Source organism: Ahaetulla prasina, chromosome 1 (assembly GCF_028640845.1).
Source record: "Ahaetulla prasina isolate Xishuangbanna chromosome 1, ASM2864084v1, whole genome shotgun sequence".
NCBI classification, from domain to species: Eukaryota; Metazoa; Chordata; class Lepidosauria; order Squamata; family Colubridae; genus Ahaetulla; species Ahaetulla prasina.
This window is the reverse complement of record NC_080539.1, coordinates 205,939,912-205,960,591: the sequence shown is the minus strand read 5'-3', so window position 1 is coordinate 205,960,591 and position 20,680 is coordinate 205,939,912. Positions and strand designations below refer to the sequence as shown.

The following is a 20,680-nucleotide window of genomic DNA, read 5'->3' as shown; positions in this document are numbered from 1 at the left end:
CCAAGCACTACTAAGGGAAGGGGGGGAAGGGTCAAAGTTGCCTGATAAAGAAGAGCTGAACAGAAAGGTCAGTGGAGAAACAATGACTTTAATATTATTATTATTATTTATTGGATTTCTAAACCGCCCTTCTCCCAAAGGACTCAGGGCGGTGTACAGCCAGGATAAAACATAAACAATGTACAATTAAAAACTAAATTTAAGAAACTTATTATACAATTGGCCGACACGTTAAAATATTTAAAATCTAAAAACCCCAATTTAAAACATAAATAAAATTTAAAATTTAAAATCTAGACAGTTTAAGAAAAAAAACTTAAACCAGCCCCGCGCGAATAAACAAATGTGTTTTCAATTCGCGGCGGAAGGTCCGAAGGTCAGATATTTGGCGTAAACCAGGGGGAAGTTCATTCCAAAGAGTAGGAGCCCCCACAGAGAAGGATCTTCCCCTGGGGGCCGCCAGCCGACATTGTTTGGCAGACGGCACCCTGAGAAGTCCCTCTCTGTGTGAGCGTACAGGTCGGTGGGAGGCATGAGGTAGCAGCAGGCGGTCCCGTAAGTACCCAGGCCCCAAGCCATGGAGCGCTTTGAAGGTGGTAACCAGAACCTTGAAATGCACCCGAAAGGCAACAGGTAGCCAGTGCAGTCTGCGCAGGAGAGGTGTTACATGGGAGCTACGTGGAACTCCCTCTATCACCCGCGCAGCTGCATTCTGGACCAACTGAAGCCTCCGAGTGCATCTCAAGGGGAGCCCCATGTAGAGAGCATTGCAATAATCCAGGCGAGAGGTAACGAGAGCATGAGTGACTGTGCATAAGGCATCCCGATCGAGGAAGGGGCGCAACTGGCGAACCAGGCGAACCTGGTGAAAGGCTGTCCTGGAGACGGCCGTCAAATGATCTTCAAACGACAGCCGTGCATCCAGGAGAACACCCAAGTTGCGCACCCTTTCCCTTGGGTCCAATGACTCACCCCCAACAGTCAGCTGCAGCTGCAGCTGACTGTATCGGGGTGCCAGCATCCACAGCCACTCCATCTTGGAGGAATTGAGCCTGAGCCTGAGCCTGTTCCTCCCCATCCAGACCCGTACGGCCTCCAAACATAATAGAATGAGAGACACTAAGATAGACAACTTACATCTGTAACTGCTGATGGTAATCTTGACAAAATAGTACTAAACTCTGCTTTCAGAAGATGCAACAGAATAACTTGCAGAAAGGAAACCTGTCTAGTGATACCAACAATTTGATAGCCCAGACTGTGTTAAACACAAATTAAGGATCAGGCTTCATTGGATTTGGGGCTTACATGCAGCCTAATGTAGTGCACATTGTTAAAATTATAATATCTCTTTGAAAAATATAATTGTCCTTTTAAAAGAACAATTCCCACTGAAGATGGGGATGCTTCTTTTTAACATAGAAATTCAGTTTGGATTATTTTGAATTTGCCAAAAATGTACATATTTTTGCTCCTTGCTGAAGCTGGACAGTTAAATATCTTCAGTTTAGCATATTGCAAAAATTATAGGTGAATGTAAAAAGAATTGCTGGATGGGAGGAAATAGATTTGTCATATGAATCCATGCGATGATAGTAAATATCTTAAAATCTGAGTTTTAGAACTTATTTGTAATTATAGTGGATTCAGTCTCTAACCATAACAATCTAAGTTTTCTTATTGAATTTAACCATTTAACCATGTTTGGGATAGAGATTTATGCGATACTATTTACTGACATGGCTTAAATGTATATTTATCTGAACTAAATTCTGTGTTTCTACTCATCTGAGTACTATGGGGAGTTTTTTAAAAAAATAAAATAATTCAAAAATTTAAAACAGAAATTAAAACAAATGCTTGAATTATAAGGCAATTGAAAGTTAAATATCTGGTAAAAAGATGGGCTTTTAAATATTTTATGACTGGAGTGGAGACTAAGCAATAGTTCCTGGAGAAGTAAATTTGTAGGTTGCGAGTGATACAGGAGCATTGCGCATCAGATAGCTCAGTCTAATACTAGGGTCATCTCTTACTTGTATGTTGCTTGACACTTCTGTGTGAAGAAGATGCTACACAAGAGTTTCTAAATAGACATCACCTTGTCAGTTTTTATGATAGAATACACTTGACACATGTAAATAAGATGTGTTTATTTTACTTTTTAAAATGTATATATATGTTAGGGAGATTTAAAAAGCTAATTTACAAATTATGCTTGGAAATCTTGGGCTTGTTTCTCATGGAAGTGAGAACTTTTTTCATCATTTAATTGCAGATTAAAGAGCAAAAAATTGTAGTTGATGAAATTTCCAACTTGAAGAAGAACCGTGTAAGTGACTGTAACAGACTTATAATATATTATTTCGTAGTTATAAAGGAATTTATAACTGATACTGAGGTGTGTACTTTATTTGAGCATTATGCCAATGTAGAATAAGACATGTAATTATGTTGACCCTCTAAAATATTGTATTATTTTATTAAGCTGGTTGAATTATGATGGTCTTGTATGATTTGGTAACAAGTTCTGATCCAATTCCATCTGCTCATTACCCATTTGCTGGTATTGTTACAGTATTCCATAAAGCTAATACTATATATATACAGTGATAATGGCTGTTATTGATAAACCAGAAGTAATCTACTTGGAGCAACAGTCAAAGTAATACATAAATGTATAAATCACAATATGCAACATGCAGCACTTTCACATGTATGCATTCTTACAGCACTCAGTAATACATTTGGTCCCATTCTTTCTGGCATTATGGAAAGTAGTAAAATATTTTGGAATGATCTTTGGTTTCCTGCCATTTTCTACTATCCTATAGTGATGTTTAATGATTTTCAGGTTTTGCTTTACTACGAGAGATCGTGTGTTTTCTTGGCATTTATTATTTATTTAGTACCCTAAACTCATACCATCTTAATGAGAATTTGAAAATGAAAGATAGATCATATTATATGATTCCGAAAATAAAGCTAGCTTTCAGACTTTTTTTTTTTTTTAAAAAGATGGGGAGTTTGAAGCAAGCTTTGTTTTGGTTGAAGAAGAGAATTTCACATGTGTTTCTATCGATTTTCTATTTTCAGTCCTAGTGGGAGATAACTCAGAAATGGAAAGAGAAAACTAAAAAATGTCTTATCTCTTAATGTTGAACCTTTCAGACTGTTTCTTTTTAATTTGCAGAAAGTATACAGACAACAACCAAACAGCAACATATTCTTTCTAGCAGACAAAACTCAAACTCTCTCCGAATGCAAAAGTATGTTCCACAGATATATTTATATTTTAGACATTTTAGAATAGTATTCAGTGAGATGAATTGACATTTTTGTTTTCACACCGTGGAGGAGTTGTATAAAATATTGGCATTTTTGTGTGCTCAATGTATTATTTTTATCTGAAGTGATAAAATCATGCTAAATGTACAGAAATGTAATATGTGCATATGCAGGTAGTCTACATTTAACAATGGTAATTAGGACTGGAATTTTGATTGCTAAATAATGCAATCATGAAAGGCAATTCTAAGTATATTAAAAAATTTTTACTTCTGTAATAACTGGGAGGTCATATATTGCTCATCCCTTCCCTTTGGGAATGATCCTCAGTTCTATAATGCTATAGCAGAGAAGACTCTTTACTTTATCAACCTGCAACTATGGGAATATATACTCAAGAGCTTCCCTGACGATTTTCAGGAACCGGTCTCAAGAGCTTTTTAGAACATGAAAGTTAGATACCGTTGTTTAAGTTAATAATGTTAATTAGGCAACTCCAGAACTCAGTATAGTAATTTTCCATCTAGCTACACAGTTGTTAATTCTGTCAACTTGAGGATATCGCAAACAAGATTATATATCAAAATTTTAATTATATTTTTTGGCATTTACATGGAACCAAAAGATTAATGTTTAAATAGACTTAATAAATCAGCTAAATAATATATAACGAGGAGGTTTCATTATTAAATATAGTTTTTATACAGATAAGGACCTGATATTTTATTTCAATTGCCAGTATATATGGGGCAGTAAAACGTTACTGTAATTAGAAAAGGATTTAGCATGTATTTTTGGGTACTGCTTTCAAACATTGAATTAAATGATAGTACATTATCTCTAGGGGAGAGTTCCTTTCATAAACCATTTTGACAGTATGTTCCAATAATAATGCTTTTTCTTACTGCTATATTTTCCATGTCTACCAAAGGTAGCGGCAGTGAAGAAAACTTCTTCCATTCTGTACTTTGGTTAAGTTGTCCCTGAATAATTGACCAGATCAATGGTCTCCTGTTGCACTCTCTAATACTAATACACATTGTGTATTAGTGTATTTGGAAGGATTGTAAAGCAGATTCTTGTGCATTGGTTCTGGTAAACGTGTACACTGGAGTTGCATTGAACATAATTTTATATGTATTTATAAGCTACTTTAAATATTTGCACAATTCTCTACACCTTTTAATTAATACGTTAAAAGTGAGATTTTCTTTCCCCCCCCCCCCAGTTACTTTAGATGAACTAAAGAAGGCTCATCAAGAAATAGAGAACTCAGAAAAGACCAAGACCAAGAAATAAATAAGTCCAGTACAAGTTGACAATGTGTGGAATTTGCTGTGTGATCAGTTTATCTGCTTATACCCCTGGAAGTTGTATCTTGAAAGAAGATATCCTAAATAATCTTAAAAGAAGGGGGCCTGATAGAAGCCAACAATTGGAAAAGACTGTTCTTCATCTTCCATATTGGTGCTTATTTTCTGGCCATGTACTTCATTTAAGGGGGACAATGACTCCACAGCCATTGGAAGACTCTGGTAATGTATTCCTTTGGAATGGAGAAATCTTCAGTGGAATTTCTGTGGAAAGGGAAGAGAATGACACTCAAGTTATTTTTCGCCGACTCTGCTCTTGCAATAGTGACTCTGATTTTTTGACAGTGCTGTCCTCCATTCAAGGTCCATGGTCTTTTATTTTTTATCAGGCATCCAGGCATTGCTTATGGTTTGGCAGGGACTACTTTGGCCGTCGAAGTCTGCTGTGGCAGTTTAATAAAGAGAGTGATGCTGTTCTTGTACTGAGTTCTGTTAGTTCTGCCTCTCATAATCTGTGGCTGGAGGTTCCCGCATCAGGGATTTTTCAGATGAATCTGCAGGATTGTGTTGCTCATAAATCGATTACTTTAATGTTACATCCTTGGAGATTTCCTCCCAGACAAAATGTAGTTGGAGAAGTAATCCCTGGAGATTTAAACGTAGTGTCTAAATCTTTACCTGCTTACGTGTCTCTTGTGATGAATACATCCACTTCTTTGATAGCTCCAATCATTCCTTTAAATAAGGAAATTTCTGACATGACAGTAGAATCCCAAATATTTAGTTTTCCCTCGACTGTAGCTGATGTGGAAGTTCTTCAAAAATTTCTTGCAGAACATCACAGGAAGGAAAGAGTCCATCAGTTTATTGATGTATTGAGTAGAGCTGTAAAGAAACGGGTTTTATGCCTAATGAGAAACAGTGATCCAATCAGAGGCGAAATATCAGATAAAGATCTGAAGAACTCCTATATTGCCATACTTTTTTCTGGTGGCCTTGATTCCATGATTATAGCTGCCCTTGCTGACAGGTATGTCCCGTTGGAGGAACCAATTGATCTTCTCAATGTGGCCTTCGAGGTTACAGGCCAAGGTAACCAAAACAGTTCCATTAAAAAACTCAGCAAAGAGAAGAAACAATTTCCCCATTGTCAGGAATGTTTAAATGTCAAGAACGCTGCGACCAGTGACTCTTCTCCTTCTTTTAATGCTCCTGATAGAATTACTGGCAAGGCAGGATTAGAAGAATTAAAGATAATTAATCCTTCAAGAACTTGGAATTTTGTGGAAATCAATGTTACACTCGAGGATTTAAAAGCAATGAGAGTGAAACATATAAGACACTTAATTTATCCACTGAATACTGTTTTGGATGACAGTATAGGTTGTGCCGTGTGGTTTGCTTCCAGAGGAGAGGGTGTGCTTATCAATCAGAGAGCCATTCAACCATATAAAAGTCCTGCAAAGGTATGAAAATATTGATGATCTCCATTTTTTCAATTAAAGTTGGATAAAACTCCATAACTGGCATTACAGCCTAATGCTACTTAATAGGGTCTAATCTCACTGGGGTCTAATGGGACCAATCTCCAACATACTAAAACACGCTACACACATAACTTACACTACATGCATAACTGTAAAATTAAGAGAGATTTGTGGTAAAATAATGCTACCAATGATGAAAGAGGTTTAGAGAATGTTTGTAATATACAAGGAAGTAGATATATGCAGCTAGGTTGACTGTAGCATTGGAAATTGTGAGAGAGAAACAAAAAAAGTTTTGGGCCCTATACTATTATGCATAATTTGCTTTTTGGGTTTACAATTTTATTTTATTTTGTTATATTTCTTGATGATCAGGCTTCAAAACAAATGATTTAATAGTTTTTTTTTCTTTTTCGTATTATGGAAGTCTTACTAAATATTTTTCATTGTGGTTTTTATATAACGATGCTATATCTTGTGGCTATGGCTAGATTTTCATCTGTTAAACAACTTGTATAAATTGGATTCTCCATTGTAAATTACTTTTAGATTTATTTGGAATAGAATGTTAATGTCTGTGTTAGTATTCTGTAATCTCTGCTCATTACAGGTGGTATTTCTATATTCATTACAGATTGTCCTTACAGGAATTGGAGCAGATGAACAACTTGCAGGCTATTCCAGACACCGTGTTTGCTTCAAAAAAAGTGGTTTTGAGGGTTTGACTGAAGAATTAAGAATGGAATTAAGTCGTATTTCTTCTAGGAATCTGGGTCGAGATGATAGAGTTATTGGAGATCATGGCAAAGAAGCTAGGTAAGCAGGTGTGCAACAGATAAGTCTGAACTTGACTGGACATATTAAAATTCAGATAATGATAAGGAATAAAGGCAGCAAATATCTAATAGATAAATGGAAGAAGCAATTTACATGTTACGGTAAAAGAAAGCAGAGTCATGCATAATACACTATTTGCTTCTGGTAATTAATATCCCAGAGTTCAATAGCATTATTAGCTATTAATTCAGTACTAATAATTGCCATATCAGAAAAAAATGTTTGGAATGGAAATCCAACTTCACAAACAAATCCATGAGATTTGTTTGTGAAGTTCTCACAGATGTGAACTATGATGCATTTCTCCTTTGGAGGGGAGGAGAACATAAAACAATATTTAATAATTTTTATCATTGATTTTCTTTTCTTTGTGCAAACAAAGATTGTGCAAACAATCTCAATGGCTCATAAAGGGCCGGAATAGCTCAGGCTGTTAGAAGCCTGTTATTAAAACACAGTAGCCTGCAATTACTGCAGGTTCAAGCCCGGCCCGAGGTTGACTCAGCCTTCCATCCTTTATAAGGTAGGTAAAATGAGGACCCAGATTGTTGGGGGGCAATAAGTTGACTTTGTAAATATACAAATAGAATGAGACTATTGCCTTATACATTGTAAGCCGCCCTGAGTCTTCGGAGAAGGGCGGGATATAAATGTAAATTAAAAAAAAAAATATCCAAGAAATTATGTGAAATAGCATTAGGAAAAGAGTGTTGAGACTAAAGTGACATCTGGGTCCTTAAGGAGGTTTTTCATTGAATACATTGAATACACAAAAAATACACTTGTTGAGATGTGTGATTATAGAAATAAATACATTTACAATATTTCAGTGTACTGTAAACAGATTACCGATTAATAGAGTTGGAAGGGACCTTATAAGTCATCTAGTCCAGAGGTCTCCAACCTTGGTCCTTTTAAGACTTGTGGACTTCAACTCCCAGAGTTCCTCAGCCAGCTTTGATGGCTGAGGGACTCTGGGAGTTGAACTCCATAAGTCTTAAGGGACCAAGGTTGGAGACCCTTGATCTAGTCCAACACCCCACCCAAGCAGGAGACCCTACACCATTTCTGACAGATAGCAGGCCAGTCTCTTCTTGAAAGCTTCCAGTGATGAAGCTGCCATAAATTCTGAATGCAAACTGTTTCATTGGTTGATTGCTCTCATGCTCAAAAAATTTCTCTTTAGTTCTAGATTGAATCTCTCCTTGTTCAGTTTCCATCCATTATTCCTTGTCTGGCCTTCAGATACTTTGGAAAATAAGATGACCCCCTTCTCTCTGTGGCAGCCCCTCAAATGGAACATAGCCATCATGTCTCCTCTGGTCCTTCTATTTACTAGACTAGCCATGCCCAGTTCCTGCAACCATTCATTGTATGTTTTAGTCTCCAATCCCCTAATCATCCTGGTTGCTCTTCTCTTCACTTTAAGAGTCTCAACATCTTTTTTATAGTGTGGTGGCCAAAACTGGATGCAGTACTGTAGGTGTGGTCTTACTAAGGCTTTATAGAGTGGTATTAGTACCTCACATGATCTTGATTGTATCCCTCTGTTAATGCAATTTAGGATTGCATTGGCTTTTTTGACTGCTGCCACACTGCTGCTGTTGACTCATATTTAACTGGTTGTCCACTAAGACTCTAAGATCCATCTCACAGTTACTGCTATTAAGCCTGGTTTCACCCAGTCTATATATGTACTTTTGGTTTTTCTTGAGACTTTACTTTTCTCCACATTGATCTGGACTAAAGCATTGAAATTAATCAGAGCTGTTACTACAGTTGTCATAGCATTCAGGATACTGCCTGAATATTGTTTTACTGCCTACAGTTTTACACTAATGATGCTTTGTAAATGAATGTATTAAAATGGACTGTATATTAAAAATATACAATTAATATACAATTAACAAAATAAACAATTAACCAAATTAAAGAAAGCTTTGTTTAAATTTGTTTATAAAACTTGATTTTTTTTTCTTGCTATAATTTTTTTCCCTTTCAGATTTCCCTTTCTTGATGAAGAGGTTGTGTCATTTCTTAACTCGCTTCCTGTATGGGAAAAAGCAAACTTGGCTCTACCTCGTGGGATCGGAGAAAAATTGCTCTTGCGTCTAGTAGCTGTTGAGCTTGGTTTGACAGCCTCTGCTGTTTTGCCCAAACGGGCCATGCAATTTGGTTCTCGAATTGCAAAACTGGAAAATACAAGTGAAAAGGCATCAGACAAATGTACAAGACTTCAGACAGCTTCAAGAGAATAATTTTAGATATAGATATAGATATACACAGCAGTCCACAGCTACTTTTTTTAAGAGACATAATTTTTTACTAAACAAACTTCAAAGACCTTGGATACAGTTACATTAGGATCAGGAATCTGCACATTTAATTGGAAATAAGCACCAGAAGCTTTCTATTATTTCTCAAAATTTTATACATAGGAGCAAGGGCTTACAGGTAAGAGGTAAGAATTACAGAAATAACAACTTTAAAAATGTTATAGTTTTATCATAACTATTTGGATTACCTGCAATAAATTTTATCTTATATGTTTTTGTCACAGATTTATTTATTAATATATTGGATGCTACTTCAAAGAAATGTTAATCAAATCAGATTCTTTGCTTGTTTAGGTTCCACAATAGAAACCTGAAACTACTCAAGTGATTAAGAGTTAATGGCCCTCGACTCTCAGTAAGAATAAAGGACCAGGAATATGTTGTAGTATTTTCTTTTATGATTTATTTGTAATACTATATTCCTACTCTGTGATATCCAAAACCCAGACAGTCATATGAACAAAACTTAACAAGCTATTGTTTGTTTCTCTAAATAAAATATTCATTGTACACAAACTGTATGCCTATACAGACTGCTGCTATTCTGTATCTGGACAAGAAACATAAAGTAATAATGGCATGTTTGTAAGCTACAGTCTACTTTTCCATTTAGAATACTTTTCTCTTATGCTCTAGTTTTTAAAATGATTTTACCTTTTATTTAATTCAATAGCAATAGAGAAATTCAAACTACAAAGAGCAAAGCATTTGTCATCTTTATTCTGGATATTTTCATTATCTATCCAGTATTCATCAGGAGAATCCTCAGAATCCCAGCTATTGTTTTGAGAGAATGTTTATTAATGTATAGTTCTAAATCTGTTAGCTTTTTCACTATTGGCTCTTCCTTTTTGGATTGTAAATGAAATTTTAATGTCTAAAAATCTCATGCATCTTCTATCATCCAGTGTCTTTAACAAAGTGTGATCACTAGTTATCTTTTATCTCTGCCGGACAAAGCAATGAGCAACAATATGTGATGCCAGCTCTGTAGCAATCTATTCAGTCATCTTGAAGGTCCCCACGTTTTTTAAAAAAAACTTATGCCATGTGCTATTACTGGGAAAACTTAGCATGAAATAAAGACTCTCTCTTTACTCCCAAAAGATGTAAATTCACCAGTAGTAGGATTCTTTTACTGTTCTATGGTATCCATAGTGACAGTCTTTGCTTTCTACTCTCTTTTTCACCACACGACAGCTGAGGATGTGAGCTGGAGGCTCTCTAGTCTTGGGACAAAAGGCAAGCCTCTCACTTATTCATGGATTTACATGTGTAGATTTGTATTTCAGTCACCTTGCTTATCTAGGACTGAGTTTCCGGAGACCTATTAGAATTTTTCTTTTTTTCTGGTTTCTGTTAGTTCTATTCCCTGATTTGGCAGAGGTAGCCTTTAAACGGTTAGGGAGTATCAAAGGGGCCTTACTGCTTTTTCTTCCTTCTCTTTTCAGTCAGGATGCATAAAGAACACGAAGAAAGTAGGTTTCTCTTTTCACTCTCCTCCCTTCCCTCAGGCTGAAGTAAAAATGATACTTAAAAGTGTTTGACGATTTCTGATCAGATCAAGGACCGAAGGAATCGGCTTGACTATGGTAGCGATATACATGACTCTAATCTACAGCATGTATATCACTAGACAATCCTCCAAGTCATTGATGAAGATGTTGAAGAGTACTGGGCCTAAAACAGAGCCTTGGGGTACTCCACTGCATACTTCCCTCCATGTGGATGTAGTTCCGTTGAGGACTACACGTTGAGTGCGGTTGGTCAGCCAGTTACGAATCCATCTGATGGTGGTGCTGTCTAACCCACATTTTTCTACTTTATCTAGTAGTAGGTTATGGTCTACTTTATCAAATGCTTTACTGAAGTCCAAGTAAATTATATCGACAGCATTCCTCTGGTCTACTAATTTTGTCATTTTGTCAAAGAATGCGATAAGATTAATCTGGCATGATCTGTTTTTGACAAACCCATGTTGGCTTTTGGTTATTACTTTGTTTGCTTCTAGGTGTTCGGTGATTCGTTGCTTGATTATCTTTTCCAGAATCTTCCCCGGTATTGAGGTCAGGCTGATAGGTCTGTAGTTTCCTGGGTCTGTTTTTTTTTCCTTTTTTGAAGATGGGAACTACATCAGCTCTTTTCCAGTCCTCTGGCAGCTCCCCTGTGCTCCAGGATCTTTGAAAGATATAGTTCAGTGGTTCTGAGATCACGTCTGCCAGTTCCTTCAGAACCTTGGGGTGTAATCCATCCGGTCCTAGTGATTTGAACTCGTCTAGGGTAGACAGGTGTTCACTTACCATTTTCTTCCCTATCTCCAGACACAGTGCCCCATTTGTGCTTCAGTTAGCTTGAAGTATTTTTGAATCTCATACAGTGTTGATTATAAGTGAATGTGGTATGGGGCTTTCCTGAACATTCACTGCATACCTACTGTATGGTGTTGCTTTCTCTTTTTTAAATGCAAAATTTCTAAATCAATGTTAATTATTGTGGAACAATTGAAAGATTCCAAGAGTCATAAAAAACAAAGCTGTAGGCTCCCTCTCAAGCCATTATCAAATAAATAAACAAATAAATAGCCATTATCAATATAGTTTCAGTTCCCTAGAATATCTTTTGGTCACAAAATGATTTAAAAAATGGAAGTATACTAAAAGTTCATTGATTTTAATAGCTATATTAAAGTGCTGTTTATCTCCTATTAAAACAATTTTTTTTTGTTCTGTTCATAGTCTATTATAGGCAGGTTTTATTCAAATCATTTCACTTCCAGTTCAAATATTCAACTTTAGATTACATGGAAAGTGTTACTGTTTTGCTCCTGTTCATATTAAAATATGACCACGCTACTCACTAATTCAAATAATATAAAGTTAAACTAATAAACTCTAAATTAAAAAGTATAGAACCTGACTCAAATCTCAGTGCAGCAATGTATAAATAATGTTTTAAACATAATGATGTTTCCAGGCATTATAGCTGAATAATAGGCATCATCTAAGAAAAATGAGAGAGATAGGGCATACAGAACAATTCCTAATGTCCCAATTTCCCTATGTAAAATAAGGCAGTTTGTACAGATTCTCTTTGTGTTGATTTAGATGCATATTGAAATACCCATTGGAGCCAGGGTTCATAGCCATAGCTTCATTCCTTTCATTCATATATAATTAAGGCACAACACAAGAGACATCCACAGAGAGGGCTAAAATGTTAAGATTGCTACTGCAACACCACCTCTGAAGCCCCATCTCTTTTTTTATGTGTATTGCACAAGGTGGTTGTTGTCATCCTGATTTTTTTGATTACCCTGTGTATATTCCTGTATAATAATTTAACAAGTTCATAAGATTGCTGTGACTTCTAAAAATAAAGAATTGAGTCTCAACTATACATCTCACATTAATCTTATTAACCAACAGTATTGTAACAATAATACAACATTATTGGTAATAATCTAATGTACAGACATTGACATATCAGCATTCACTGAAATAATACATAATTTAAATATATTTTATTGTAAGCAGTGAAGCAAATGAACAATAGTTATAGATGTGTAATGCATTGATGCAGTCATTTAAATGTAAAAGTACCAAGTTAAAATTAATAAAGCATAATTATAATATTTAATAATAACTTAAAGTGGGACTTCCATAATTAACTTTAAGTAACCAGAGAATTATGACCTAACCCAATCTTCCCCAATCTAAGTATCTTGGACTGCAATATCGATCTGTCCCAGACAGGGTAAGAATTATAAACCAAAACCAAGTTGCCAAATTGTGAAGGATCTGAAATTAGGTGTATGTCATCACCATGGTGTATGGTTTTCATTGTGAAGTTTTTACCTCACTGCTTTCTCTTCTTTATAAAATATATATTTTTATATAAGGTAGTCCTCGATTTACGACCACAATTGTGCCCATAATTGCTATTACTAAGCAAGAGAGTTAAGTGAGGTTTGCCCCATTTTACAATATTTTTACCATTGTTGTTAAGCAAATTACTGAAGTTGTTAAGTGAATCATGTAGTCATTAAACAAATCTGGCTTCTTCCATTGACTTTGCTTGTCCGAAGCCATGTGAGGAGGTTACAAATGATGATCACAGGACCCCGGGGCAGTGCAAATGTCATAAAATATGCCAATTGCCAAACCCCCAAATTTGGTCACATGACCATGGGGATGTTGCAACGGTTGTAAGTGTGAAAGTTACTGTTTTCAGTGCCGTTGTAACTTCGAACAGTCACTGAACAAATGGTTGTAAGTCAAAGGTTACCTGTGCAACTCCCACACCACTGACAAGTCAAGCCACAGGAATATCAAATGAGAGCAAACCCTACTCCCTACTCGCACTGATGATGTTATCTAGTTTGGTAATGAAATGTGTGCAAGAAAACAACCAAGTTCAGAGAACACCAAGGACCCTTCATATATTTTTCTTCCAGCAAATCTTACATTGCTTCATTTCAATTTTTAATTTCCTTTAACCCCCACCCCTCAAAATAATTCACATTTAGAAACAGCAGAACGGAACATTTTGAAGAATGTTGAGACCAGTTAAGAAGCAAGCCTTGAGAAATGAGCAAGCAGATGAGACAGCCTACTTAGCACACCTGGCAGCACAGAGAAATGCTAGCGCCTTCTTTGAGAAGTACGACCGAAGTGAGCTTCAGGAATTACTGACCACTTCATTCTGCAGCTGGCTGGCATCCAAAGATGACATGCGCCACCCATTAGAACTTCCCAGTGGACTTCTGAGTCAGATGAAAAGCATCAATACTTCAATAGCTATTGTACTTATGCCAGTGGAACCAGGCTTAGATTTGGACTGTCGGGAAATTCATCAAATGATCAGAGAGTTAGCCGTGGGCATTTATTGTCTGAACCAAATCCCTTCTATCAGTCTAGATGCCAATTATGATCAGAGTACTTCTTGTTCGCTCCCTCCAGCATATTTTGATACAAGAATAGGACAAATGTTAATTGCTGTTGATTATATGTTGAAAGCCCTGTGGCATGGGGTATACATGCCTAAGGAAAAAAGGGTAAGGTTCTCTGAACTCTGGCGCTCTAGCATGGATATTGATCAAGACGGTGTTCCCCAAACATTAAAAACGCCTGCTGCAGAGTTCTGTCAAGCTGGTAAGTTTGCATCGACATGTTTTTGACCACTGCATGAAAACCTGGTTCAATGTACATAGGAAGTAATAATCAGGATGAAACTCTACCACATAAAATAACTTGTACATATCTGATACATGCATGCTGTGAATACATACTATGAAGCTTCAATCACTCATGGCTGCTTGCAAATATACACCTAAATGAAACATATAGGACCTAGAGTAGTCATTGTAGAGATTGTTACCCAGGTTTTCCCACTCCAGAGGTGCCATCCAAAGCCACTCTTCAGCTTTCCCCCAGATAGCAAACTTAACCAAATCCCTGAGTGTCCAAAACCAACCAAAAGGTTGAGTACCTAATCCCAGGCAATTGTTCAACATCCTTTGTAGTCACCAAGGCCCTTCCAGCAGAACTTGTGGTAGAGGTCAGACCGGACTTCCAATGCCTACAGTCATCCATTACTGGGACCCCAGCCTAACAGTTGGGCTCTGCTTCTGGAAAAGTAGCACACTGTTGTGTGGCTCCAATAGCAATACTTCCCAAAACTACACTCCTTGTATCGCTTACTAATCCACTGTTTGTTCTTGTTACCTCATCTGATGAGCACCATCTCCCAGACTCGGTAATGGAGGAGTCAGGGAAACATAAGGCAAAAAGAATTCCTGTTAACCTCTTAGCTATATTGAATACAGTTGCTGAAACACTTACACATTCACACTCGTCAAGCCTCACTACAATACAATGCAGGTAATGAAAGGAAGGTTGGAGAACACAAGATGTTTGATAGGGTTGCACACACTGATGGGGTCTCCTGACAAGTCCTTGAACAGCCCTTCATTTTATCTTGGGCCAACCTTGGCCACAATTCCTGGCTTAAGTATGATAAAGTGCCTTGTGCTTACTTTAACTCCCTTATTTTATGTTGCTATTTATTTGATTTTTATATCATCCAGACATGACTGGTTTTAACTGGTTCTGCCTGGTTGTCCCTGTGCATACATGCCACTCTCTTTGGGTCCTTCCTTCAACATGGTTTTATTCTGGTTTTTCTGGTATTCTCAAATGTGAGGAAAATGTATACTAGCTTCCAAAGGAAATAGTCAAGCAAGCAAAAAAAAATATTTCTAGCAAGCATAAACACGTTTCTAGCCTCATTTCCAGCCAGCCAGATAATTGCTGGCAAGGCTTTGAATTGAGATTGATGGCCAAAATATTTTGTATATAGCAATTGGATAGTTCTGTTAATTTAATTTTCTGATTATTTCTTTTAAAATCAAGCATTAGAATGCTTGGCAAAAAAGAATTGTCTTTAACATGAAATATGGTCCCCTTGAGTTAAAAAAAATTACTCATGGATTGTATTCAAGCTATATCATCCAGAGAAAACATTCTGAAATCTTTGAGACTAGTGAGCCATATCTAATACAACTGCCACTGATTTCAATAAATCTCATATCTGATTAAGGCTGGACATTCATGAATATAACTGACTTTATTTTTCCTTTAAAGAGACCTAAGATATACAGTTACATTATCTTTAGCCACTCTCTATCCATTGCAGGATGAAGGCCTCTTTCACATGTTCATAACCTATAGGACAGGGGTCTCCAACCTTGGCAACTTTAAGACTTGTGGACTTCAACTCCCAGAATTCAACTCTGGGAGTTGAAGTCCACAAGTCTTAAAGTTGCCAAGGTTGGAGACCCCTGCTATAGGATATCTCTGTATTTTAATATGTTTATCTTTAGTATAGTATTTATAGAACTTATATGTGCATGTATATGGTATAGGTCTAATAGACATTACAAAAGAGCCAGAGTTTCAAGGAATCTATGATGAAAACATGAATGAAGATCCAACTTACAATCCTAACAGCATAGAAGAAAAAACTTTCTTTATGCAGTTTGCGGACCATATAATACTTAAGCTGACGTTTGCCGCGACAAAGATTCAACAGTATGAAGATGTCTTCCTGTTCGATGCGGCCTACAACCTCTCCAATGCAATTAGAATGACCGAGGATCATCTCGATGCTTTCTCATACCAGAGACTACAGCAGAGACTCGCCCTTCAGCTCAAACTTCTGAAAAAGCATCTAGAAAAGAAAGAAGACATTCAAAAGAACATAGCATACATGAAGCTAATATGCTTTCTCATCCCGTTTATCATTAATTTAAAGAGAAAAAACAAAGTCCCAAATTTAAGCCGACTTCTTCAGCCATATTCAGGTAAGAGTGTGATGTGTTTGTTGAAACAGGTTTCCTCGTCTGACAATAAAATGAAATATTTCTTAGTCAGACAAAGTAAGCCATTAAAAATGGTATCACTGAGATGAAAAAAAAAAAACCTGGGTAGTGTCATTACAATGTACCATTACATTAGATGCAATCGTGGGTTTCAATTTCGGCCACTACTGGTTCGCTTGTGGGTGTGCACGCGCTCTCGCGTGATGCTTCTGCACATGTGCAGAGACATCTGGGCGAGTGGGTGGAGCCTCCTGCCCCCGCCACTACCAGTTCTCCCAACCCAGGGCAAGCCAGTAGCAACCCACAACTGATTAGATGACAGTCACACAGTTCATGTCACAACCCACCCTATCAAAATGGGTTTGAATAGACTAGAGTCTAGTCCATGGATATTCTCAATCATCCAGATCATGGTTGTCCCAAAGGTGTTTTTTTTTTCCTTCCCCCAGAAGGCAACTAAACTTTCTTGGTGTTTTTTCTTTAAAAACATTTTGCTTCTCATTCCAAGAAGCTTCATCAGTTCTAACAGAAGCTTCCTGAATGAGAAGTGAAACATTTTCAAAGAAAAAAAAAACTAAGAAGATCCACCAGTTGCCTTTTGAAAAGCAGCATCTTTGGGACTAGAGTCTAATCTATTCTCTGCCTAGACAGCTCAGTTGCCGTATGCTGGAACAGGGTTGGTTTTTTTAAAAAACCAAGCTACTGAGAAGGCCTCAGAAACAATATATAGCAATAAAGTGCAAAAATGGAGAAAGGTATAAAAAGTATAACACCAGAATTTCCTTTATCACTTGTAGTCTGGAGCATGACAATACTACATTTTAAATAGTTAGGCCTTCATCACACGTCCCAGAAACTGGTTAGATTCTTCACCTGCCTCAAGGCAACAAATGAGGCTGTAGGGGAAAAAAAATCACCTGCCCTGTCAAAATTCAGCATACAGTATAGTCCCATGATAGTGAACCTATGGCATGCATGCCACAGGTGGCACATTGAGCCATATTGGTGGGCACGTGAGTGTTATCCTAGCTGTGCTCAAGCGTGCATCCCCGCCTGGCTAGCTGATTTTCGGGCTTTCCGGGCCCACCGGTAATCAGTAAACAGGCTGTTTCTGGCCTCCAGAAGGCCTCCAGGGGGGTGGGGAAGACCTGTTTTTCGCTCTCCCCAGCTCCAGAGACTTTCTAGGAGCCTGGGGAGGATGAAAACGGCTTTCCCCATCCCTCTGGGAGGCCCTTCGGAGGCCAAAAATGGCCTGTTTCCCGATTTCCGGTGGGACCCAGCCCCAGGCTTCAGAGGCTTTCTAGGAGCCGGGGAAGGTGAAAAAGGCTTCCCCCCACCCTGGAGGCCCTCCGCTGGCTGGAAACAGCCCGTTTCCCGACTTCTGGAATGGATTGTTTCCGGCCTCCGGAGGCCTCCAGAGCAGGTGGAGAAGGCAGTTTTCGTCCTCCCCAGGCTCCTAGAAAGCCTCTGGAGCCTGGGGAGAGAGAAAAATGGGCCTACCGGGCCCACCGTGCCATTGCATGCCAAAAGAAGGGAGGCACATTGAATTATGGGTGTGGACCTTCCCCATGCTACCCCGCTTTTGGCACACGACAGCAAAAAGATTAGCCATCATTGGTATAGTCATTGATCCTGTATCTATTGGATGGTGTTGCTATTACAAGCAAGTCTCTACAAAGTCCTCTGGGTTTCTTCTTGGTTTGGGGGACTCTAGACTGTAATCTGGAGGCCTTGCCTTATTTTTAATCAGTGGTAGGCCGAACAAGTAGCATATAAGAACTCCTGACTATAATTAATTCTTATACCTCTTTTTACAGACTGAAGGGCTGGATTGAAACATAATGGCTTATAGCAGTCCTGCAAATGTCACCATTTACATTGCTTGTCAAAAGTGGTATGCTCTTCATTTGGTCTGGAAAACCCAAGAGAGTGTGACATGAAGGGCATACCACTTTTGACATGCACTATCAATGGTAAAGTTTGCAGGATTGCTATAAGGTGTCATCGTTGTTAATTACTGTACATGCAAAGTCTCATGTCCCACTGCGTTGCCTGCAAATTGGTATTATAAAAAGTTTAATATTTGGTAAAAAAAATAGTTTTTTTTTAAATTTCATTTTGTCACAACAGTATACACAAACATCGACATAAAACAACAACACATCATAAAAGAAAAACATATATATAAGCAACAACTATGTTAATTTGATATAATGAAAGGGAACAATAGGACAGGAATGGTAGGCACTTTTGTGCTCTTATGCACGCCCCTTATAGTCCTCTTAGGAATGGGGTGAGGTCAATAGTAGACAGTTTTTGGTTGAAGTTTTTGGGATTTTGAGTAGAGACTATGGAGTGAGTTCTGAAGTTTTGAACATGAAGGAATTCTCTCAGTGAGCAGGGACCAATAAGCTCTTTTTTTTTATCTGCTTCAAATTAAAACCTGCAAAGAGAGGAGAAAAGTGCTGTTTTGTGATGAAAACCCATTTGGTCTCTCTTTCTGATAGCATGGGTGTATAACAAAAATAGAGGCAGTACTTAAAAGGGTTCAGATTTGGCAGGTTTTTTAAAAAAAACAACCCCAAGATATTAGGAACCTCCCAAAGCAACCCAAAGAGCAACAAGGAAACTCATTACCCACAAAAGCAGACCAGCTAGTGGGAAAAAATAAAAAAACTGAGTGAAAAAAAGTAAAATGAAAACCTATATTGGAAGCTAACACACATTTTTATAGTTTTGGAGAAACATTTTTTCATTGTCTATTCTTAATATTAATGGATTGCTTTATATTGATCAGTTGATTCTTCTTTGCTGTTATACCTTTTTTCAGTTGTGTACCAGCCTACAAATCTTAGTGAATCACAAAAGAACTTTATATATTACAAGTTCCTTTTAAATGCTTTTGCATTTACTCTTCCTAAAATGTATGTATGTATGTATGTATACATGTATACAATGTATACAATGTATACAAAATGTATGTCCTTCATTATAAACTCATTAATTCTCTGAGTAGCCATTTAAAAGGCTTTTTAAAAAAGTTTTATATAGAGATGGGTAATTTAATAAAATACACTTGGGACCATAACTGTGATTTTTATTCATTTTCCAAGCAAACTGACTTTGTGAGGTCATGTTTCAGAACTCCTTTCACTTGAAAATTAGGTTATTGGATTTATTTGAATCCAATGTACTTTAAAAATGCAAGCATATATTTAGATATATTCAGTATCATTTTCTTTCTTTGTTGTTATAGCAATAATTAATTTGCCAAAGAAGCAGTTCTCTTCATTTGATGAAAATATTGAAAACTAGTTTCTAGAAGTTACCTGGAAAGTGTAATTCCTTTTTTTAAAAAAATGGGTAACATAGATTGATCAATAGTGACAATCATCATTCTAAATCAAACTCTTGCTTTTCCTTTTTTTTATAGATGACAAAGTTAAAACAGAACGTGAATTACCTCCATTTTTCCTTGGAACAGATTTCAAATGCCAACATTTTTTGTATGCCCAGGATCAGTATTTCCATCTCCATGGTGGCATTGAATTTGATGTTGGGACGCCTTCAATTGAAGATGTTTCCAAAGAGGTTAAGGTACCAAGCTGGGTTTTTTTAAAGAACAAAAATAACTGTGCTAGTTATTCTATCACAGGGATGGATGGGTGGATGGATGACAAGAGGGAGAAGGAGAGGGAGGGAGGGAGGGAGAGGGAGAAGGAGAGAATTACTATCTCAATTTTGGACAGAGGCTCATTTGAGTTCAATTGTAAGGTTAAGTAGTATTTAATCTGAAGACTCTGCTTATAAATTGAGGGTTCTGGAAATCAGCTTCATTGGGTATTAAAATCGGCAGCACAGAATACTTTCTGATAACTGACACCCTCAGATACAGATTTCTGTAATGGCTTTCAGCTCTGTAATGAAAACTTAATCAACCAAAATTATCATACATACAAGAATTTTTTTTAACTGTCTCCTTTTGTTCATTATAATTTCCCTATATATCAGCATGCAAATTATAATACTATGTGGGATGTT

At 37.1% G+C, this 20,680-nt stretch overlaps 2 protein-coding genes across 5 annotated transcripts in view; both read left to right on the top strand.

Moving 5' to 3' along the window:
* On the top strand, nt 1-12,560 carry ASNSD1 (asparagine synthetase domain containing 1). Of its 4 annotated transcripts, none has more exons than XR_009155792.1 (6): nt 1-67; nt 3,194-3,269; nt 4,517-6,067; nt 6,723-6,904; nt 8,928-9,379; nt 9,556-12,560. XR_009155792.1 is itself a non-coding variant. In XM_058188867.1 (5 exons), exons 3-5 carry the CDS (start codon nt 4,610-4,612, stop codon nt 9,181-9,183), a joined length of 1,896 nt encoding a protein of 631 aa, XP_058044850.1. In that variant the 5' UTR covers nt 1-67; nt 3,194-3,269; nt 4,517-4,609; the 3' UTR covers nt 9,184-9,471. The 4 variants fall into 4 exon arrangements, 2 of the variants coding, with proteins under 2 accessions (XP_058044850.1, XP_058044858.1); XR_009155793.1 differs by having other exon boundaries at nt 8,928-9,386; XM_058188867.1 differs by lacking the exon at nt 9,556-12,560 and having other exon boundaries at nt 8,928-9,471.
* A 1,253-nt stretch (nt 12,561-13,813) lies between these two features.
* ANKAR (ankyrin and armadillo repeat containing) overlaps nt 13,814-20,680 on the top strand; it is a 46,314-nt gene continuing 39,447 nt past the window's right edge. Inside the window, exons 1-3 of the mRNA XM_058188656.1 lie at nt 13,814-14,411; nt 16,184-16,621; nt 20,073-20,236. Coding sequence (XP_058044639.1) covers nt 13,814-14,411; nt 16,184-16,621; nt 20,073-20,236 — 1,200 coding nt within the window. The remainder of the gene's footprint in view (nt 14,412-16,183; nt 16,622-20,072; nt 20,237-20,680) is intronic.